The sequence below is a fragment of the Gymnodraco acuticeps genome, unplaced genomic scaffold (genome assembly GCF_902827175.1).
Source record: "Gymnodraco acuticeps unplaced genomic scaffold, fGymAcu1.1, whole genome shotgun sequence".
Taxonomy (NCBI): domain Eukaryota; kingdom Metazoa; phylum Chordata; class Actinopteri; order Perciformes; family Bathydraconidae; genus Gymnodraco; species Gymnodraco acuticeps.
This window is the reverse complement of record NW_022990646.1, coordinates 1,664,396-1,688,522: the sequence shown is the minus strand read 5'-3', so window position 1 is coordinate 1,688,522 and position 24,127 is coordinate 1,664,396. Positions and strand designations below refer to the sequence as shown.

General features: G+C 40.7%; 2 protein-coding genes across 4 annotated transcripts in view; one reads left to right on the top strand and one right to left on the bottom strand.

The window, feature by feature from the left end:
* Window positions 1-9,395, top strand: part of grin3a (glutamate receptor, ionotropic, N-methyl-D-aspartate 3A) — a 48,111-nt gene extending 38,716 nt beyond the window's left edge. Inside the window, exon 10 of the mRNA XM_034229296.1 lies at window positions 7,516-9,395. Within this exon, the coding sequence (XP_034085187.1) occupies window positions 7,516-8,047 (532 nt within the window). The 3' untranslated portion in view covers window positions 8,048-9,395. The remainder of the gene's footprint in view (window positions 1-7,515) is intronic.
* Window positions 9,396-11,811: 2,416 nt separating this feature from the next.
* The window catches only part of plppr1 (phospholipid phosphatase related 1), a 56,064-nt gene continuing 43,748 nt past the window's right edge, over window positions 11,812-24,127 (bottom strand). Inside the window, exons 5-8 of one of the 3 annotated variants that reach the window (XM_034229316.1) lie at window positions 22,238-22,488; window positions 17,489-17,665; window positions 13,753-13,884; window positions 11,812-13,475 (exon numbers count right to left, since the gene is read on the bottom strand). In XM_034229316.1, the coding sequence (XP_034085207.1) occupies window positions 13,470-13,475; window positions 13,753-13,884; window positions 17,489-17,665; window positions 22,238-22,488 (566 nt within the window). In that variant the 3' untranslated portion in view covers window positions 11,812-13,469. The remainder of the gene's footprint in view (window positions 13,476-13,752; window positions 13,885-17,488; window positions 17,666-22,237; window positions 22,489-24,127) is intronic. The other 2 variants (XM_034229317.1, XM_034229315.1) reach the window with 2 other exon arrangements.

The following is a 24,127-nucleotide window of genomic DNA, read 5'->3' as shown; positions in this document are numbered from 1 at the left end:
TGGCACATGCAGGTAGACCAGCCAGGAGGGAGTTGCAGTAGTCTAGGCGTGAGGTGACGAGAGCCTGGACCAGAACCTGCGTCGCTTTCTGAGTCAGCTGGGGACGTATCTTCCTGATGTTGTAAAGCGTGTATCTGCAGCAACGGGTTGTAGCAGCGATGTTTGCAGTGAAGGACAGGTTGTTATCTAGGGTCACACCCAGATTCCTTGCAGTCTGAGTCAATCACAGCAAGCTGAATGTGTTATTAAGGGTCTTAAAGAGACAGGCACTAAAACAAAGCATTTCAGTCAGAGAAATACAGGTATATTCCTACATACAGTTTGAGAAAAATAATGTATTTTTTTTTAACATTAAAGCATGGAAATATGTTCTAGTAGAAACCCAAAGTACAAATAGGGACCTGAAAATTAGCATAATATGTCCCCTTTAAGTAATGCTTTGTAATATGTTCATCCATTACTGTTGGTAATTATAGTGGATAGCTCCAATGTTTCCAAAAATGCCATTAAACCACTGCAGAAGACACAAAACGTGGTTAAAATTATAGAAACGTAGCAAATAACAGCATGACAAAATCACTAGAGTAATAACTGAAATTGAATCCCTTTCCATCCCATTTGTGCTTTTTTTTTCAAGTTTACAAACTTTTCCACGGTTTTTACTCAAATAAAAATTGCTTAATTACACAAACACACGTGTTTTAGTGTGCATTTGTACTCATACGGAGTTTTATCAGGTCACTGCACCCTCAACCAAATGCAATTTATTTTCCCTCCATCTCACATCTTATAATACCATAACATAACTGCAATAGAAACAGAAGACAAAAAGAAGATGCAAGGCTAAAATCTAGGGTATCATTAAACACATCACATACTGTATGTGCCCATAATCACTCAAAATAAAATGTCTGGCAGGAAGCCAATTTTCCAAACTTAGACAGCCCAATGGCCAAATTATCCGGCTGTGAATAAGTGACATCAATTAACATCCAGTGAAGGGACCCGTTTAATCAGGAACTAAATAGAATGGTCAGTCTGTTGGAAGCTAATTATCAGTAAGGGAAATTGAGGGAATAATCTCCTGCTGACGTAGCGGCGTATTGTTTGGCTCAGTGGGTGACAGAGAGAGATTTAGTAAATCATGAAAGCTCCTTTTGGGTCTGTTTCTTTTCAAACGTTGCAAATGGGTGCACTTTATTACGGTTTATGTAACTAATCTGGACCGTCATTTTGACATCAATACAGTGTCTCTCATAAAATGATCCCCTTTTATTCACATTTGGTCGCTTCTGCCATTGCCAAGTAGCGCTTTGCTATCCTACAGCAAGCAAAGTAGGACATTTATTACTCTTTTTATGGTCTCTAAGGGGAGATCAAAACAACCCTCAAGCTTTTTCCGGGCAAAAGAGTTCCATTTCATCTTCCTCTATTTAAATTCTGCTTTACACCTTTCCCTACTTAACACCATCGCTGAGGGGACACTCAGGTGGAGCACTCAAAGTGGGGATTAAATACACGTAATAATTATGGAGCCAAGGCTGTGTGAGGGATGCCGGTGGTAATGAGGATAGATTACCTACGGCTGCCTGATTTAGCTCATTCAATCAAGCTCTTCTGCCCCGTGCCTGCACGCTGTCTATAAGTCAGAAATTATTACCGTCATGTTGCCGGTGTCTCATAGAAACCTGGTGTGTCTGTTTTGCAAACATTGAACAGAAATATGTTCAATCTCTCCATTCATGTGATGATATTTAGTGATCTTAATAGCTCCAGCTTGAGGTCTGTTACCAGAAAAAACATGTGGTGCATAAACACCTGTTTTATCAGCATTATAACAAAGAGGCACTCTTCAACCAAATGGTGCATTTGGGTACACATGTAATTGGTTGAAAAATACTTCTTAGGATAGGGCTTAACATATTTTATTCCTGAATGTTTCAACAAATATGGCAGAGAAAAAAGAGATTAGGGAAGTGTATGTCTGAAAGAGTCCAATGTCAAATTAGGATTTTGTGATTTAGAACTAAACACAGTGTTCAGGTCATGTAGATCCGACAAGGACCTTTTTTACTCACGCTAAGAAAATATCATATGTCACTATTAGTACTGTACATCAGTTACAATTCAACTCTTTGATGGAGGGATTACATGGGATAGGATCATTGCTTCCCCTGTTTATACTTCTTTAAAATTACTATTAAATTAGCGTTTTCTACATTGCTTTGAAACCTAGTTTTTAACCCAAATGTTTTGAGTTATCGATCATTCCGTCCCATTCTCGTAAACGCAGGATGAAAGGAAAGAGTTATTTTCTAAAATGTTGCACAAACATCACTTTGTTACTTGAGTTTGGTTTTGAAAGATCAGAGCTCAACATCACTTTATCCTAACAAAACAAGTTTCTGGCCATAATGCGAGAATTCAAACACTTATCATGCAGAATTTCACACAAAGGCCTAAGGATGAAATTATGAAGAAATGGCATTTTATATTCAAAAGGTCAACTGCACCTTGCTGTTAGTGTTCCTTATTGCCTTTATAATTAAAGAATATCTCACATCTTCAAACCTTTTTAATGTTGGTCTCCATTTTGCGCAACATTCCAGCTGTTTATTCATTGTTTAGAATATCTAAAGTATGCAATGTCTAGTTAACACTTTGTATTGAGCTTTTGATGACTCACCTATGAGTGTACATACAATTCCCTCAAGAGTTACATTTCAGGGCAATGAGAGGGACTCTGCAGAGTTGAAATAATTGGGCCAGCTTTGTTCTCTCCTGTCTCTCCTGCTGTGTTCGCACACCATCACAATTATTTGAAAGGAATCAGAAAAGATAAGACCTACAGTATAACAGTTTACTGCAAGAAGACAACATTCTACATTGTTTTCAGCCTCCGCAGAGCGGTCAAGAGGTCATTTACAGCTGTATGACCTTCTTGTTGGGATTAAATATCTTGCTCAAGGTCACTCCAGCAGGGGGCTTGTCTAATGTGTCCTGCTTGTTGAAGGACTCCCTATTCACTGAGCTACAAGCTGACGCACATCTGTACTGACAGATGGGTGGGGAAAAAGAAATCAGTGGTGAAGTATTTGGTTCCTAGAGAACTGCTGCAGGGAAACACGAGCTGTGCTTTTCATAAGTCGCACAAATGAACGAGACATAATAATATTTGGAAGTAGCCTTAGATTCTGTATTGGTGTCTGTTGATCTACAGTAGGTTGCAACTGAAATAATTTGCTTAGGTATTCAACCTTTGACACAGTTCATCATTTTCTCCTCTCACTGTCTCCTTTCTCATGGCATGGGTCTATGGCCTTGGGTATTGCTGCTATCTCTCTTAAGGAGGAGCAGCTTGGGCGCATTGTTGTTGCCAGTCTATGACAGAGCACAAGCCGCCATGAGGTAGTTTACTGTTCAGGGACGTAGGTTCCCTGACGCACATTCTTTCCTATGGACGAGAGCTCTAGTTAGATTCAGGGTCCATAATGCTTTAGTCTCACTGATGAAGAATGTTGATTATTACACTCCGAACTAGTTAAAACCTCGAGCTACAGAAAGAGTTCTTCAGAATTGGTTTGGCAACCGCTGTGTCAACTCGTGACACACCACCTGTCTTGTCAACTCTCCGGCCGTAACTCCAAATAAACCATCAGTGTTTGCCATCAAAGCTCCAGCTTGCCCCGTGTCTCCTTCATGAGTCGGTGACTCCCACTGCATTGCTACACAGAAGTTTCTCCCACAGCAACATTATTTGTGAAACCACTGCTGACGGAGAAAAATCCATATTTATGAAATTGTAAACGAAGAACTGGAGATAATTTAATGCGAGGAATCTGGTGAAGTTGCAAAGTGGATGTAGGCGGGAGCAGATATCTCTGAAAAGGATGTGGACGATTGTGCAAACTGTATATTATTTTTGTATTTTGTAAGGAAAGACTTGAGAATATTTGCAGTTCTCCAGCAGATGTGAAAGCAACATTATATCCCGGTAAATGATAAGGTAGAAATATGCTGACTTGCAGCTGTGTATAGGTGCTCTGGCATCTTCACATACATAATGTAAAACCAAGGGCCCTGTTTGTTTCCGACTGAGAAAAGTAGACGCCCTCTGATGTGAGTGAGAGGAACACTATAATGAGCTTTACGTTTACAAACTTATTTTCCGCACCATCTAGGTGAATAATGATGTAAAGGACATGAAAACACTGCAGAAATAATGATTTGTATTTCAGCGTGCTTTCCATCTTTTAAACACTTTGCAAGTTGCACGGCACTTTCTGACCTTGGCATCATTATTTCTTCTGGGAATCTCTAAGAGGGAACAAAGAAAGAGTTGGTGTTTTCATAGTATATTATATAATAAATGATCACGTCCATTCACATAATGAAAGTCGAACAAGCTCCTATTCCATATGAGAGTGAGGCAAGGACTCCTAAATGCTAAATAAATCAACTCAGAGGCTGGGTGAATAAGAATTATCTATATTTGCGTCACGTTTTGAGAACAGCGACAAAATGCTTTCAATATGAATGATAAAAAGAAAAAAGCTTATCAATCAATAGAAGTAAAAACAAGCCATTTAAAAGGTATAAGAGGTCGAGAGGAGGTATTTAAAGATAAAAGCATGACGGAGTGTCTCTAAAGGTGACTTCCAAGCAGTTATCTTAAAGTCTGATGTGTCCACTCTCATTGAGACCCAATAGCACAAAAGCTAACTGAAAAAACAACTGTTTCTGTCTAGACGTTTGAACGCCAACAAGGGACCTGCTGTTTTATTTCATGCCATCAAGTTCATACACCCTCACGTAATGCTTCTTAAGAATCTGAAATTGGGGTGATTATCTTGAGACTCTAGGCTAAAGCAATTTGATACGTTTTACCTCATTGCAAAAGGATTCTCTCTTTCATTGCAGCCGTGATGTAAGCACAGGTGCCTTCTTGTCAAAAGTTGCAAACATCATTTTTAAGATAAGGTTATTTTCATGTTCCTCTTCTCTGACGCCTCATCATTCAGGTGTCTTTTGATGTCAGTGAGTATCTCATTAGATTCTTCTTGTCGCTTTTTTATCGCTATGGAAAGCTCCTTTGATTCAGAGAGGTGAGGGGAGTCTCTTTTTCTACGTCTCTCAAATGAAATCAAGGTTATTTCTCACCTTCAGATCTGCTTCAATGGATATAAAAAAAAAAAGTCAGAACTACCTTGACTGCAGGAAAAAATATTTGTGTTGCTTTATGTAATAGTTTGGGAGATCCAGAGGCTTTAAAATGTTTCTGTTCATATTGTACAACTAGTGTACCATTTAAACCCAATAGTAATCTACCATTCTTCTCAAAAAGCAACGTTTGAATGAGAACTCAGGATGTTAAACTTACTCACCACTTACCAGCCAAAACACCCCATAACGTTATTTTTAATAAAGCACTAGAAAATACCATACAGTTCATTATGTTTAAGTCTGACTGTGTGTTACGTCCCCACTAAGGTCTAGGGGACCTGGAGACAATAACATACAACCAATAATTAATGAGGGAGTCAGCGTAACAGTTTACAAAAGGTTTATTTTGTAAACCCAGAACCGAACAGACATGTAACTGAAACCTTAGTTGGTGAGGAGGAGGAGGAGGAGGAGGAGTCAAAGGATTGCGCCAAACAAAAGAAACAAGCATAACAAAACCAGGCCTATCTCTACATCTATCCTTTGAAACCAAAACTCATACAAAAACCCTCACTAACTAAACTACAAAGACTTTGACAAAACAATATACAGGGGTGGCAACAATCTGCTAACCTAGTGTGTCTAAACATTTGTTAGCTACGTGGTGAGAAATGTACAGGGTACCCCAGACTTACCTAACTCCTGCACCTCTCAACACACACACTTTCAAAAAGGTCTGACAATACAAAGTGAATTAGTGGCTAAACACTGCAGGCTCCTTCATCAGCAACAGGCCCAGAGTGAGAGAGCGAGAAGACTTCCTGGGTGCCTCCTTTATGGTCGGCCCTGGCTGCTGATAGGCCAGCTGAGGGGGAGAGGATCCAATCAGCCATCAGACTCAGGTGCACAGGCAGATACCAATCAGCTGCTGATTAGCTGTGCAGAAGACAGGGAGAAGAGAGAAACACAGGAGGGAAGGAAAACCACACCAGTACAGCCTGCCTGGCACGTAACACTGTGTCTGAATATAAAATTGGGTTTTCTCTAGAGCTACTGAGATACGGTAGGTCTAACTATGCTAGACTTAATGTGCTAACCAACAGATACATATTTCAATTATAACTATATATTTGGAATCAAGTATCTGGATAAAGACTGAGGCTGCCTCCAGGAAAAACATTTCCATGGTTTTGAGAAGCAAGGACACTCTGGTATTTTCACTAAACTCAACACCAGCCTTCTGTTACATCCAATCATGTATTGCAGATGTCACTTTATTTCTGCTTTCTTCCTATCAAGTTCTGATGCTGTGTAGAAGACACAAAATAGAAGCTTTGGGCAAAAGTTCAAAGTGACTCGATGTGAAAGGAGTTTCTTATGGTCAGTGCAATCAAAGGTATTGGTGTGACCAAGGACGACAATGTCAGGCTGTTTTTTTTAAGTTTGTGTAGCTTTGAAGCTCTATTTTATTTTACACATACACTTTCTTTGTAAATAAAACCTAGTTATGCAGGGTGATTGAGTTGAAAAGACGGCTAGGCAAGGGCTGTTAAATGGAAAATGATGGATCACTCTGTTGGTCCATTCCTACCTTGCATGAGCACGAAGAGAAAACATGACAGTTTGAGGGAATTTGCAAGCGGGAATACAACATTATTATATTATTGATATTGTGACTGACACCTCACTCCTCCAACTCACGGTGCTCCTGCTGGTGCTCATTAGGGTTAAAGATGAGGGTAGACCTCCAGGATGGATGGGAGAGGTCGGCCGGGGTCAGTGTGAGTCCAGGAGGATATTAATTGGACATTCATTCGTCCAGTAAGGCTTGTCATTCAAGGTCTACTTATTTGATCTTGAAAACCAGCATGTTTTGGGGGGATATTCATCATTGCTATTCATTAATGCTTATTTGCCTTATATGTGACATTATTAAGACTTAATACAGGCTTCAGTTCATGCATGACTGCTCAAGCTGCAGCATTACAATCATCAGTTTCACAATGTTTATTGGAAGCCATTATAGTTGAGCTAGACAAAATATATTTTCTGGCCAAAATATTGGTGATGTGATCATTAGGGCAAGCTAGTCTGAGCGCAATAAATGAATATGTGCAGCTTAATGTCATTATGGGGTCAATCAAATGATTGGACCACAAAATCTACTATCATATATTATAATAAGAGGAGAATCAATCATTTAACCTATTCAGACAATATTTGCCAGAAAAGCATGGACTTTTAAAACAAGTCTAAGAGGCAAACGCTAGCTGCTCTATGAGGCTACAGTACTGCTTTGAGTAAAATGTTAACATCACCTGATATTTCTTTATGTATCTGTCCTATCTCCAGGTGCAATGAGGGAAACAACCAGTCAGCATGTTGGAATCCTTCAGAGTCGTCCCACTGCAACAGGCGTAGGGTCCTTCCTCAAGAGATGCAGAATGACCTGGAGCGCCCAACCTCCCAGGAGCTCCCTGGACCACCACCGCCATCCCCTCAGTCTCATCCACATACGTTCCCCCTACTGGAGAAGCACCTACCCATAGTGACCAACACTAACGGTCGCTCTGACCTGCTGGGGCGGGGGTTGGGCCAAGGACTTGGGCCAGGGCAGGGTGGCTCCGGGCAGGGGACGACCGTGGGCAGGAAGCCGCTGGTCCAGGAGCTGTCAGAACTTGAGGGTCAAATCCTTGTTATCAAGCAGCAGCTGCAGACAGCAATGAGAAGGAAGCGAGAGCTAGAACACTACCAATCAGATAACCAGCAAGCAAACCAGACTGCACACAGTCAGCCCACTACTCACCAGTCTAACCAGTTTGCTCAGTATACCCAGCCCCACGAGCAGACTAACCAACACACAAACACACTACCCGAGTTCTGAAAATGTTCTCCTTTGTTCTGCCTAGACAAATGTGATGAGACATGGGACAAGTTTCCTAAAAGGTTATGGAAAAGGATCCTTTCATGAGTTTTGGAGATGGAGCCTTAACCTTCTGGAAGTTGAATCCTCCTCCGGAGTTCCCCTGATTGCCCAACTGAAACGTTCCCCAGGGATCCTGCTCTGTCACTCCAGTGGAACATTTCCTGACTTCTGGAATGTGTGATTCACTAATACCACAGCCATTGGACAAAGGTGAACCAGGGACCCTGAACCAAATCTGTCCTCACTAGCGTGTTGCTGTTACTGAAAAGCTGTCCAAAGTTTCCTCTTCATTACCCTTGCATTCCCCATTTTTTTTTTTTTACACCTCACTGATCCCTTAATTTTTTTCCTTTGACTTCCATTCCTAATGCCCTCCACTTCGTCCTTCTCATCCCTTTCCTCTAAGCCTTGTCTCTTCAAGGGTAAGAGATCTGCTTGCAATGACGATAAGCTTGATCACAGATATGAAGACCGGTATTTAAGCTTAATGGGCTAATTCGCCTGAGTCTTATGCTGAGACTTATTGAGAGTGTGAATGACCTGAAGTTGAACCGATACAGTTAAGTCTGTATGGCCTTGCGCTGAAACCTTGTACCTTTTGAGGAGGAAAGAAAATATATTCAATTGCTGGTGATTGATGTATCGGTTGATTTGATTGATGACCTAATGAATCTTGCTTATGACAATGCAGCTTAGGTCATTTATTTCTCGTGCCACTTTTTGAAGGTCGTTGGGGCATTTGCTATGATGAAAGAACAAGGAATCAAAATTCAGAAAGAAACGTCTTTATTCATCAAGAACATCTGGATGGCATCTTGTTTTGTGGATCACTATGTATGTTGTCCTGCACTTCACCGATGCACTTCTGGTTTTTAAAAGAAAGCTGCACCTGTGAGTCATCATTTAACTTGTCAGATTTTGATTTGTGGTCTAGATGGTTTTTGTCTTCAAAGGTTTCAGTGTTATAAACACAGGATCGGAAAAAGTATTACAATCTGTTGTAATAAATCCAAGAGTCTTTTCAATCAGGGATCCAAAAACAGGACATTTTTACCCACCATCTTGAAATCATACCGGTGCTCTCGCAATCTCTACCATTCGAACCACCAGAACTACTGTTTTGTTTTTGGTGCAATCACAATGTTGATTAGTGAAAGTAACATAAACATGGACCACTGGTCAAACTCTGACATTTTATTTGAATATGATGATCACTCATAACCGAACACGATGAAACAGTCTCACTGTGAATTTTCTTGCGTCTTTGAGTTTGGATGTGTCCAATTATTAAAAAAACATACCTCTCTTCTTTGCACTTAATTGAATTGAAGCATTTTCTTTTTCTTATGTGATTACGTGTAAAAATACAACTTAAAAAAGATAAAAGAAAGCAGAGTGTAGGAGGATAGTGAGGCTTTTAGCCTTGTGCATACTTTAGTTACGACTTATTTTTGCTTCCATAACCTTGGAACTGTTTAGAATCTTCTCCGTTCAGTTCTCTTAAAACCTGATTTCAAAAGAAAATTATATTCTTTTTTTTACTGATTTGAGGGATGTGCTTTCACGCAGAGGTAAATAGTGTTCAGCTCATTACATCCAGGGTACACCAGTCAAACAGTGCATTACGGATTTTTCTTATTGGAATATATTACATTTTTAAAGTTAGTCATTGAGATTCAACTGCAGTAACTAATTCCTTCCGATTTAAATAGATCCCATTATATTTTTTTAAAACACCCTGAAGCTACAAAAAAACCCAGTGAGAGTGTATTTTTTCCTGCATTGACATGATATTTGGTTGATGCACTATTCTTCATTCATATTGCTAGGGGACAGCCATTTGGGCAGGAAAGCGTACTCAGAAGAGCCAAGGATGACATTTTATAAACACACGGCATGGTCAAATTCTGCCAAACACACACAAACACAAGCAAACACACACAAAATCCCTATCTGTTCAGCCAGTGTGTCTGCAGGGTAAGCGCAGGCTGTCACAGCTGAAATGAATACCTGACAGTGCAAAAGAGCAAGTGCACTGGCTGAGCCGTCAGCTCTCTTTGGGTTTGTGTGTTTGCCTTGCTTGGCGGTGACATAAACATCACAGCACGAGTAACAGGATGAATCAACAGAAAATAAGATCACGGTTTTAGCGTGTCTATGCTCATTCTAGCATGTGTGGTTGGACAGTAGGGTTGTATGGAGAGGAAATGCCTACCTCATTGAATACAACTCAGCACACAACAGAAAAATGGGTCATATTGACTTTTTGGGGTCCCGCCTGAACATATGTTTGCTAATCCATTTCTTCTCATTTGTTCTCAGAGGCAATAAGGTAATCAGGCATTATGTTCACATTACACGCATTAGCATTTGTTAGTACACAAAATAAATGTCAGTTTGTTTTTTTGTTCAAAGACAACCCTGAAGGTTTGTTGGTCCTCTCAGAAACTTTCATTATCACGAACTCATCGCATCATGCTTGAGTACATATTTGAAGAACATTTAAAGGTCTTCTATTATACTCTTTTTCATCAATATATTATAGGTCTCTGAAGTGTTTGGTTCCAAATACCAAACAGATCATTGTAGCATCCCATAATCCCCTCTGTTTCAGCCCTGTTTCAAAAGTGCTGATTCTCTGTCTGTTACTTGAGATGAAAATAAGGAGCCACTCCCCACGCCCCTCTGAGAGAGATTTGGTTAAAAAGAACACAATGGTGCTCTAGGAGGAGATTCAGGTGATAAGGTGTGGGGGGGGGGGGCTTACCTTGGTTGGTTATTGGCTAATGGTTACACAAGCCAAAAAAAATCGTTATGACATAAAGTGGCCAAAATCTGATTAGCTCATTTTCAGACATGTTTACATAAATGGATCAGGACAAAAAGTGTGTGAATCTTTTTTCCTAAAACTTTCAGAATCTCTTTACACAGAGGGGATACGTGTATAAAAGACATGAAAAAGTGAATTTTGCACAGTGGTATTTTTTCCACTGAACCAAGCCCTTAGGAAACATCTATCGCTCAACTGCGTACTTCCAACTGCACCCTATAAATGTACCATCCTGCAAATATTCCCTCTGTGTACCATTCATTCTATCAAAACAATTGTCGACGTTACTCCCATTCACTTCTATTGAAACCATTGATGGCTTTACTCCAATTCAACTGAATTAACCCACGACCGTCAACCGTTGAGCAATTGACCCTGAACCCTGTGTATCATGTGTGTGTCATCCCTAAGTACATGTATAGTACAATATTACTACGAAAACCAGAAACTTCTTACAGATTCAAGGCAATTTTGTTCAACAAAATGTGATAGTATGTTAATGTTAACACGCCTTTAGGCTGTTGATGTAGATGACACATGGTTTGAGGTTAGGTTGGATTTGTATTCAGCAGAATAATTATGGTTGGGCTGTCTGCACACACAACTCAGGGCACACACAATGGAGGTAAAGAAAATAAGTATCTAATACATATTCAAACAAACACAAGGGCAGACATGTTTTCCATTTTGTAGGCAAGGTAACTTGGTAAAACTGGGCAAACAGGATGGAGTCCTGCTCTCTGCCATATTCATTTTGTATTTCAGTTTGAAATTAAAATTGGAGAGGACTGAAGCTGTTGTTTATAACCCACTATCAGCCGTGTCCTCGCCCACAATGTTTTATAGGATAAACAAAGTTACCACTTTCCTTCCAGCACACAAAATGAATAAAGACACAAGAGAACACATTGTTGCTACTGACTATTTAATTTGTGGACAAACCAAGAAAAAAAAATATATGTTGCATTTCAAATGAAACGCTTTTTTTGTTTTGAAAGTAAAAAGACGTTGATAATCACAATGATAATGAGCATAATTGAAATCATGAATAAAACATCTTGACTTCTCTCGTCATGCTGGGCGTATCTTCCAATGGGAAATGGAGTCACAACATTGCATCACAATCCACTGGTGGGTTGGGGGGGGTGCCTCGAGGAGGAAAAGTGAAGCAGGAGTCATTAGCCTGGTTTCCATTAAAAGGGCTAGCCGGGCCTCGAGTAAATCACTCTGATTTACTCCAAAGAGCACTTCTTTCTCATTTCCTTTTTTCATGTATTTTACAAGGATGTATTTCACTGGGATTTGAGTTTAAAGTTATTCATACAGTCATACCAGAGACGTCTTCAGTTAGATCTGGCACAGGCTAGCCCCACTGGACCTCTTCATAGAAAGAAAATCTTATCAACATCACAGTGAATCAGGAAATTGGGGTGAAACACACTCATAATGAGAATTTCAACCAATCATATATCATTGTGGCTGATGGCATGACACTTCAAGTGCCAAACCCCATTTACTGACTCTAAGGATGTCGCTGACTCTTCCTTGTCGCTTCCTCCAACAGGGAGAGGTAACGCTCCCCATAACACCTAAACTGATACCAAAACATATCCAGGTTTACACAGCAGGCAAACAGGTCCAAATGGATCATAATAATCATACAGATTAACAAAAATCTTTACAAAATATGACCTGACACGGTCAGTTAATGTACAGAGAGAGATAATAAAAAGAAGGATTCTGTCTTTTTTTCCTGTACAAATGACAAACATCACAGAACAACAACATCAATATTTTTTTCCATAGCACATTTTTTCAGACTGAGGGGGAATAGATGTGGCGATCGACGAGGCAAGTTACCTGACAGGATGTGATGTAAGACAGAGTGAGTTAGCCAACAGGAAGTGCGCAGGTTTAACACCGTCAGGATAGGCTACAGCACTCGCTCATACAAAATGTACAAAACACCGTCCTCTAACTACAAACAGCACACCTTGGAGGGAAAAAAACGTCTGATGTTTCAAATAGTTTCAATATCTGGAACAAAAATCTGTGCTTAAGTTTGCTTTGTGATATTTTTGATGCAATGGATGTGCCTTGGCAGGTAGAATTGAGCATAGCCCAACTTAATAAGAACCATTAGAAACATGGTGCATTTAGTCCCTCAGGTGATTTAAACAGATATATCAGCAGTGTTTTTTTATTAAGCATTCGGAGCCACGTGGCATGCGTCCTCATCATTGTGTCTGGAAGTGCTGTGGAGACGCAAACGTGACCCGGTGCTGCCCCCTTAGTCATGTGACCTCCGTCATCGATGCTGAGTGGTTCTAAAAACGGACGTGGAAGAATGGAGGAATGGAGAAAAAGAATAGGGATTGACAGAGATGAGAAGGAAGAGGAAAGGAGAAGGAAAAGGTGAGGAAATAAGGAGAAAGAGGGAAATCATTGTCCAACAGTATCAGGAGTGCTCTGTGTGTCTTTCTGTGCATTTGGAATGGAGGCAGGGGTGTAGTGCAAAATGTCATGCTTGTATTTTCTTCTGAAAATGTGTCACTGCTTTGTATGGAAAGAAAGTAAGAAAGAAGGAAAGAAAGAAAAAAGACAGAAAGATAGAAAGAAAGAAAAAACACATGGTGACTAAAAACCCTTCTTTAGCCGATTGAAAGTACATTACAACAAATTAGAGAATGGCAAATTACAGTTGACTAATTTCCAGTTTTTTGTTTTGTTTTAAGCTTAAGTCTCGAGGGAGCTTTGCCAATTAATTGGGAAAGATAATGTGCATCATGGTGATAAAGTTTCTCGGAAATCCAGGTTAAGTGTTTTAAGGTACCTGTGCGCTGAGAGTCTCCAGAGGGCTCTCTACACGGGGGAAAGTCATCAGAGGCAGGCCACGGTAGTCTTCAGTTTTCTGTTTAGCCGCTGCACTGTGGACGCCTTTGAAGTTGTTCACAACACATATACCCTGTAAGGTATAAAGACAGTTCAACGTGAATAGCAAGGTAAGCTCACAAAAACACAGGTTTTAAATGAGGGAGTTTGGTAAGTGAGAACTTTGTCAATGATTCAATACATTTCATCTCAAATAACTCAAGGTAAAAGCATAATGTGTACCCAGGCTAGTTTGGTCAAATAAATCGTTGATGTCCATTCCATTCAAACCCAGAAACATAACTTGCTGGTGGCGTGAGAGGAAAATTCAGGCGATCACTAAGGTCCGTCGGCTTCATTGAATTAGGAACATGAATGTCTGTACACAAATTTTCTAGCATGCATGGACATATCAGTCAAGACAAAAGAGGTGGTCTGACATTGCCGTACCTGCTGCTAGCATTTCTTAAACTGCATGCTGTCCAACATTCTTACCAGCCTCTATAAGGAAATACAAGTGTGTGTATATACACCGGGCCCCTAATTAACATTTGTACTTCCTGTTATCAGACAAAATTGTGTAATTCAACAGATAATACAGTGTTGCCATGAGACATCTGAATTAGACATGAGAGTCATACCATTGTTAAAAGGCAATGTCTCGTAGCATTAAGAAATTAACTAATATCACCTTGATTACCTTTAATCAGAAGGGCCTGCCAGCTCTACAAAATGCAGCCATCCTTTGATAGTGACGCTCTGGGTTGTTCGCCTTTGTGGCATGGCATTACGCCCAGCAGGCACAGTGAACTGCCTTGTTTCTTCATTCATGTGTCATAGAATTCTTATAAATTACAGTTACTTGAGAGTTCTATATCAGGTTCTTCTACCAGTACAGACATCACCAAGGTTACTATATTTCTGTACTCCTCCATGGACTGTTTAATCAAAGAAAGCAACCTGAGGGGGAATCCCCCTCTCCCCAGGCCAACCATGCCCTCGGGCCGTGGCAAAGGAGAAAATGTAGCGGGGGGATTCAGCGCTAAAGGATGCTGAAGCTGACTTTGTTCGTCGCAGTTCATGGACAGTGCTTCTCTACTGAACCCAGACAAAAGAAATGAATCACAACAGCTGGGCAAGAATCTAAGGAGATACTCAAGCATTACTGTTCCATCAAAAAAAAAACATTGATTCTTTCCTAAATGTCTGCCACAGGGAATCTAAGCAACTGACTACCTGTTGTTTCCACAAAACTGTTTTCATCTTCCCTTGAACAAAACCTTTTAAGCTACAACCAATCTTCTCTTCAAATGCCCAACATGTTGGTTTCCCCTGTCTTGTTTTTACTCGACTGAAACGCATCCCTGAAGACCAAGGACGACTGCTTTCTATCCATTGTTGTACTCTGCCATCCATGCTAAGACAATCTGGGCCAAGCTGCCATCTTTTGTCTCTTGTGAGCAAAATGTCATATGGTTTCTGTTGTTGTGGAAATGTTGGAAAAATCTCTTACCAAAGGATCTAATTATACCAAGGAAACTAGGTCCGGATGGATCTAATTCATTACCTATGTTTCTGGTTTTCAGATACGCATGGTGGACACTCATTCTAGGATCTTACATCAAATATACAGCAATTTTACATACCTTTTAATGGCTTGAATTTAAGGGTTTAGTTTGTAAAACATTTCAAATTCCAAAGAGCTTTGCTTCTAGCAGACCTGGCAGGCAGTCAGCATACGCCCATGAGTTGTCTTGGATCAAGTGGACACCTCTGTTTCCAACATTATTCTGAAGCTCCAGAAGCAGTAGCTTAACACTGATCCCTCAATCTCCTTGCAGGACAATGTTCTTGTAACACCAAAGGCAGCTGCTGTTTGAAGAGTCCATTTAGATCTCCTCACTGTCAGCACTGAACCACAAGGATTTGAGCTATACCTGCTTTCTTCTCTCTTTGTACCAATACATTTTCCTCAAGATGGCAGTCCGTCATAGCGCCTCAGTGTTCAGATGACAAGACCTTGATGAGCTTCATCAGAACCATTGGGGTCAGTGTGAAGTCAAAAGGCGGGCCTCTTCATTTGATTATAAGCTGGAAATGAACAGGTTCAAAACTGCTGAGGTGACGGTTGACTATCTCGTGTTCGTCATTCCCTGGAGACAACTAACTCAATGTATGTCAATTTTTATGGATGAATCATTAAAAGAGAATATCCTTCATTAAATAGCAGAGCCCTATGGCTCCTCCTCTTCAAGGTCCAAGGACTAGCTGCTTCATGATGAACCAAGGTACATTGCTGGCTCTTAGCTGCCTTTGAAGGCGACAACACAACATTAGTATGGTTTTCATTTTTCATTGTAACGCTCACCCTTGAAAACCCCCACAGGATTTCAACCCCTCCTAGCCATCCCGTAGATCTGTCTTGAATACTCACTACTTTGATTATTCCTAACCCTTATTCTACCACACATTTGGTTCACCAATCCTTTTTCACTACAAAGGTAATTTGCAAAAACAGGTTAGGGTTAGGGGCTAATCCTAACCCTAACCTTTCTCTCTCTCCAGAGGGTTAGGGGCTAATCCTAACCCTAACCCCAACCGTAAGCATTGGCAAAATGTTCAAAAAGATACAGCGATGTACAAGCAGGTCTAACAAGACATATGCAAATCATTGTCTTCTTGCTCAAGGTGCTAAGTAAGCCAGTAGTTCTTGCATATCACATAGGAAAGCCGAAGGATGTTGTATATGACATGCTCATTGAATTTTCATCCATAGATATGACTCTATCGGTGGCAATGTTGGTCTCTCAGTTTCTTGGCTAACCATTTTTTCTCCACACTGAAATACCTACAAATATTGATTGCATTCAAATATGGTACCGACATTAAGGGTCTCCAGAGGATAGCGTATTGACTTCAGTGTTTCCTGTACTTCCGGGTTTCAAAATTATTGTAGTCTTTATTGAAAGCCAAAAGCCCTCAAAACCAGGAAGAACAATATATAACTTGTTATGGTAATGGTTTCAATAGGACAGATCACTGTTTCCCCACATCGTGAACACACCCACTATTTCAATCTAGTGTTTACCTCAACTTTCTTCTCACTCTGCCTTTAAATACCCTTCCTCGTTGATCCCAGCAGAAATCCAGGTGCCACCTCAGCTTTTTTCTGACTTTCTTTCTTCTCTTCCTTCCCCCAAATCAACCAGTGAATCCCTACCCTTTTCCCTCTATCCTTACTCACCTGCAACTGAACCTCCTTCAAGCTTGGTATAAAGCGCCCTTCATCCTGTTTCTTATCTTAACTCTTTCTATCACCTGTTCACACACTTCTCTCTTAAATGTCTTTACCATATAAGTGTTCAGGAACTCATTATACACAGAACTCCATTGACACATACACTATCTGGTATCTGCAAACACTTAAAAATGTCACTAAATATCAACAATTATTATTATTTATAATAATACAACAAAATGCTTTGTTTTTAAGGACATTAATTTGCATTCAGACTGACTAGGACTGCAACCCTGAATTTATAATTTAATTACTTGTTTGGGACAGTTCCAAAAAGGAGCTGAAAATTATAATTTGAAAATAAATGATGACCAGATTAGAGCTCATAATAATCAAAGTCACTCTCCTTCTCCTTTAATCCCCTCTCCCCAAACCTTTCTCTCTCTTCCATCGTCCTCACCAGAAACAGAGCGACGGCTGATCCCAGTATAAATCCGGCCACCACGTCCGAACAGTGGTTCCGGTACTCTGAGACTCGGTTGAGGCCGGTGAGGAAGGCCGAACAGAGCGTGCCCAGACAGAGCACAGGCTTGGCCAACCGGCTGGACTTGGTCTTGATGGTGCTGGTGATGTACATCTGGAAAATAGACAGAGGGCAGATTTAATCAGACTTTGAAAAACAAAACAAAATTCTATATTATGCCCAAAGGTTTAACTAGAGCTTCTGTATCAGAGACAATCTCCTGTTGAGCACCTGGAGTTATTCCCACAGGAATATAATCAAATATTTTACTATTTCATGAGAGCACAACGCCTCCATTGCAAAGCAAAACTGTTTGGAAAAGATGTCAAAACCTTACGTCATGTGAGTGAAATACCTCTTCAAAACAAAAAGGGTTTTTTACAAGGAATAACAGAGGAACCTTCTAACTGAGAGTGAGAGGTGTGAGAAGACTTTCAGCATTTAAAAACAGACACTTAGTATTCCTACATGTTCTCACTTCTTGAATTTTAACCTCCTCCCACGCCAGATCGTGGAGTTCAAATCTTGTTTTAATCTACAACCTGTCCTTGCATTCCTCTTGCTTCCCTGATCAAATCTGCACTTCTGCTTTCGCATTTCATTTTCAGCAGCTGAGCCCCTGTGTCACTCCTATTTTAAACACAAACTTATAAAAAAATAAGCCAATTTTCAAAAAATGCCTGAAGGTTTTATAAACCATTCCTCCACCCTTGTACAATAAGACGTTCCTCCTTTCCTATTCGTTCATCAAACATGGATGCTATGTACCACATGTTGATAAGCGTCTTTGGGTTCAAGAAAAGCGCTATAGAAATAAAATATATTATTATACCAATCTAGTTTATGCAAAGTAATGTATAAAACTTTAATCAGTCCTGTTCAAAACGTTGTATTTAGTTCCGATTGTTTGGATGTTGTGTTTACTGTTCCGAAATGTGTTCACACCTAGATGTTAAATAATTACATTCTGTCCCGAATGACTAACTGTGGGGCAACAAGTACACTTGACATTGATTTTTAATTAACTGTGCTCCTGTTTTGAAGAAGAAAAAAGTGTTTACACTATTAAGTGGGATTAATTGAAATTACTAGAACAACAACTGCAAACCAAAAAAAAAACATTGGTGCTGAGGAAAACCTTTGTTTTTGTATTGTATACTTAAAGGTGGGGTAGGTAAGTTTGAGAAACTGGCTCGAGATAAACTTTTTGTTATATTCCATGGAATGCTCTTAACATCCCGATAGCAATGAATATCTTAAGTGCTTTGACAAAAAATCCATAAAAAAATGTCATCTGTGGAAGCCGTCATACTGTAAAAAGCACGACCGATAATTTTAGCCGGCCCGGCTAAAATAACTGGATGGCCTACCTGCCTGTAACCATCTGTGTGTTGGAGGAGGGGCTCTGTAAGGAAGTGGCAGATTTTCTCCGGTCGTGTATTTTCTAATTCTAGCGATCTCGAGCCGGTTTCTCAAACTTACATACCCTACCTTTAAATTACATGTATGTCCTATTAAAATCCTAATTTGATTTTAACTTTACTTTATATTTACTCAATATACTTAGAATCAGCCTTGAAACAGCATATTAAAAGATACAACATTTAGTTAATCATTTGAATAGCTCTTAATTTGCAAAGTTAACCTTATTATCCTCTAAAGCAGTGGTTTTCAAAGTGTGAGGCGCGCCTCCCCGGGGGGGTCAGAGAGCTTCAGGGGAGGCGCAGCGTGAGAAAAAAATATGAGAAACAGTGAAATCTAGCTAGTTAACTTCAGCTAACTTTATGCGAGCGGCAACATGGATCGATTTTTTGGGAAGTTACCTAAAGTGAGAGAGGAGACAGCGTCTGGCAGAAAACGGAGGAAGTATGACCACGATTATTTCAAGCTAGGATTTTCATGGACCGGTCCTGGCAGGGAGTAGCATGAAGCTGCAGCGTCGGAGACAGCAGTTACAGGACTGCACTTGTAGAACCGCAAACACAGGTCCGACAGAGCACGTCACGGCGGCACGTGATGGAGCACGTTCACATGAACGCCTGAAGCCCAAGCCCCCAGGAAGTGCGCCGGACTCAGTTGAAAATATTCGTGCTGGCCAAACGGCGGTACTACACTTCCGTTTGGTTGCCAGGCCCGGAAACACTTTTTCCCATTGACTTACATGGGGAAAGAGTGGTCTGTAACTCGTTGGATAATTTGTTTTAAACTAAATAAACTACCCAGTATGAACACTTGTATAGCCCTTATTAAAAACATTCGTTCCTCAAGTTGTACAAATTAGCTAATAACGTTATTCTGAGAGTTATTTCCCTCTGCATTATGAACGCGCATCTAACCCACGGGACCGCGCCGCCCGGCACGTTCATGTCCCGACCAATCAGAGCACACTGTGCTCCCAGTTAGGGTGGGGCTGGAGCTATTGGAGCTACAACGAGCCGTTAAAGGCAGAGAGTGAAATTCAGTGAATACACGTAGTTTACAGAGATGCTGTATGAGAAACCAATGTGAGTTGCGTTTATCTTTACCCACGGATGCACAATAAGAACGGATCCATATCGTCTTACTGCCATCCCACGGAGCTGTAATAATGGATATATTGCACATGTTTGCTGTAATTCATTATCATACATGGGCTGTATGATTAAATCTTGTACCGTAAATGTTGTATTAAATAAAGTTAATATTACCGACATTATTAACGTCCCTGTAGCTTCGTATTGCACTAAGAAGCTTATTGCACTGTATATAAATATATATATATACAGTGCAATAATAATTTCATGCTAAATGAAGCTCTGTTGGATATCACTAGATCCTGTTACAGCGTAATATAAGTACATAACGATTGATGTGTACATTAGCATCATTACTAGCTAGCTGCTAACTGCCGCCTCATTCATATCAAATCCATGATAACAACAACCATTACCATGCTGTCATGAACGCATGGTGCTGTTACGTGTACGCAAATTGACGTGCTTGATGTGAACGAGCATTTTGGTTAAAGTTGCGCATGCTCTATGAGTGCACATACGGGTACTTCTCAGGCATGCTGGGTAATCTGTGACGTTTCACTCTCTCAAAAGGTGGGCCATTTTATCATCATGCGCTAATGAGCAGCTCTCATAGGAATTAATGAGGCCCCGCCTCCCACGCTGTATCCAGTTCTTATTATACATCCATGCTGAAGCCCCTCAATGCAGTGCGCAATCTAACCCTTCCCTTCCCCCCATCCTAACCCTAACCACTCCCTACCTTTTTACCTAATCCTAATCTTCCTTCCTCCCTCCCAAACCTCAATGTTTCAATGTTGATATGACGTAATTGAAATTAAATACAGGGTTTTAATTTAAAGCAGTTTTATTCTGAAAAACCCGGAAGTTCACACTAACTATTAACTTAACACTTTTATTCTGAAGATTCTTCATTTCCGGTTAGCATTAGCATGTGGCTAACGTTTTGAAAACCGTGAATTGAAGGTGAAATGACATGTGATGTTGTACACTAAACACACTGGGATTAACACTCATTTATTGACGCTGGAATAACATTTTATCAGAATTATTTATATATTAATAATATAAGATATAATATGTTACTTTATATATACAGCCTATGGTAAGTACACAACACAATACGCAAAACAACTAGGGCCGTGGGAGTGCGGTCCTGAGAGTGCAGCCTCCGACGCTGCAGCTTCATACTATTGCTGGCAGGGGCGGACTGGCCATCTGTGTGTTCTGGAGAATCACAGAACGGCCGGTCGTCAGCGGGCCGTTGACGGCTGACTCGGTTCGCTGACGGCCGGCAGTCACCGCCCTTTATTTTAATTGTAATAATACGTACTTGGATCAGAAGCAAGTACCGGTCAAGGCTGCAGCCAGAGGATGATCTGCATTTATTTCTGTCTACATTGCATCCCCGCATCATCCGCCTGTACGCATCAAAGACGCAGACTCATTGTTCCCCACTAAAGTAGGGGTGAGTCAGTGTAATAAGGAGGCACAGTTGATGTTCAATGTGTTGCCGGAAGCATATAAGGATTTATCCACGATGTTGAAAATGTTAAAAAAAAACGTTTAAAACATAAAGATAAAAAGGTTTTAAAAAGTTGTTGTTTAATGTTTTAAGGAGGTGACGCTACTCAGCCAATCAAATCGGTGCAGTCAGTGAGTCAGCACGATAGATTCAAACACACACACCGAGACGAGACAAGAAGAAAGAAACATTCGGAGTAATTTCAAATGGCGTGCTCAAAAAAGAGAAAGGTAGACAGCGAAAAAATAGCATTTAATGACCTTTTCTCTTACTGGACCGCTTTGAAATGCAATTGAATGCCCCTGCATTATAGCAACAACAACAATAATAATAATAATAGCAATAATATTTGGGAGGGGCGGCGCGGCTGTTCTTATGTTCTCTGAGGGGAGGCTCACCTTCACACACTTTGAAAACCCCTGCTCTAAAAGAAAACTGTTCTCAACTTAAAACGTAATTAAAGTCAAATGGTCTTTTATGTATTTTATCTACTTGTGTCAAAGCAATATACAAATGTAAGAAAACATGTGAGTTCTTCTGAAAAATGGAAGGAATATGGTGAGAAGACGACACCTTAGCATATGGTACACAATATACGATGGTACATGTTAAACTTCATTAAAGTGTCTACTGTGCCCTTTGTCTCACCGTCAGGTAAACAGCAGAGTAAACACTCAGCGAAGCGTCCTTGGATGGGAACGACCGGCGAGCGCTTTCCACAACAACGGGGTTCCCGGTGCAGATGTTGCCGTTGATGATGAACTGGTGATTAAAACGACACTCTGTGCCGGTGTAGTTGGGCTTGCAGACGGACAGGAAGTAGGGCGAGAGACCTCCCGTCACCACCTGGCCCGCGTTGACGAAGATGTCCGTGGCAAACAGACCGAATGCGAACACACCTGGGGCACAAAGAAACACAATGAGGAATTATACAGTAGCCCATTAAAACCATTAAGGACATTAAGACATCACGGGAAAAACTTTAAAAGCTTTGGTGCTATCACCTTATATCCGGGGTTAAATTGGCCTGTGACCATGTGGCTCCCAGCGCTGGCACTTAAGCTCCCAACTGTCATTAGGCAGAGTTAAACCCCAGAATATCTAATGTTAAAATTATTCCAAGAAAAACGGTGGAACTTAAAATGCAAATTGTATCGATTTTGCATTCATCATGAAATCTTGGTTCAAAGTTAATAGGGAAAGGAAAAAAAGAGTGGACAATAAGCAGGGAAAGAACCATAAACGCACAGAAAAAAAAATTGCCTCTTATATGAATGATTGCACTGACACTTTCAGCCCACCAACCCTAACCAATGTCTGCGTCTGCATTCCTTTTGCTGTGAAATATGACTGCTGATTATCTGGCCTGCTTAGCCATGAAATTACTCTGCTTTGTATTCTCATCCAGTGGGGGGGGAGGGGGGGTTAGAGGGCTGAGGGTGCTAGTGAGGGGTACAGGGACACGATTGTGTGAAGGGCATCGTTAAGGGAAACGGAGAGGGGGAATTAGGGTGAGAGGAGAGGAGATGGGAGGGAAAGGGAGAAAAGCCCCAGTGATCCTCCAAATTTGAGAGATTGTCCGGGAGCAGACGGCGGTATAAATCACGCGAATTGCCTAATGAATGTCTGATGAGTGTTTTATAAATTGAAGGGATATTATTTAAAAATGAACAATACGGATATGATTGCGCCAGGAAAGTCCAACTGCCGACCTCAATTACTGGAACAGATAGCAACAAGTCTGTCAGTTTGCCCAGTGCAACACGAGCTGTGGGGCTGTCAAAATTAAGATTCAAAGTCTGAGCTGGATGTGAGCTCTTTTAGAAAAGTGATACAGGTGTGAAAGTTACAACTCTTACATGAGGTGTAAAGCAGCCCCATATATCGCCACTATATGATGCAACGTGTTTGATAAAGATGTTTCAGAGGGGGATGTAGTTTGAAAAAGAATCTACAGTACATGCATCACAGCTGGACTAGATCCCAATTGGCTCCCTTCACTGAAGAAATCAGGCCAGTTTGCTGTCTTTAAACTCAAAAGCCTCAACCAGCAAGTTTATCCTGAGATCGGGTTTAAATCAAAGCAGATGGTGCGTTCCACCAATGAGGATCCAATTCAGCAAAATTGGAAGGGCACCTGGACGCCAACATCATCAATCTTGCAATGTGTATTTGCTCCTCTATATCGGATTCACTCCATAAAAAACGAATAGGTTCCCCCTTGGCCAATGCGCCACCATTTTACCAAGAAGATTGGGTCAGTTGCTTGTATGCTATCCTTCTGATTACTGTTAAACAAACCTTAAATATAATCTCCTTGGCAGTGCTAACCAGTTTCAATTAAACAACAGATGTTTTCCCCAAGAGTGTGAGCTTTGGTTTTCGCTCTGCATCCTCAGGGTTCCTCCTCTAGCCCAAAGACATGCAGGCGACGTTAATTGGAGTCTAAATTGCCTATTGGTGTGAATGTGAGCGTGAATGGCTGTCTGGTTGTCAGGTTGTGATTGACTGGCAAACTGTCCAGGGTGTTCCAAGTCA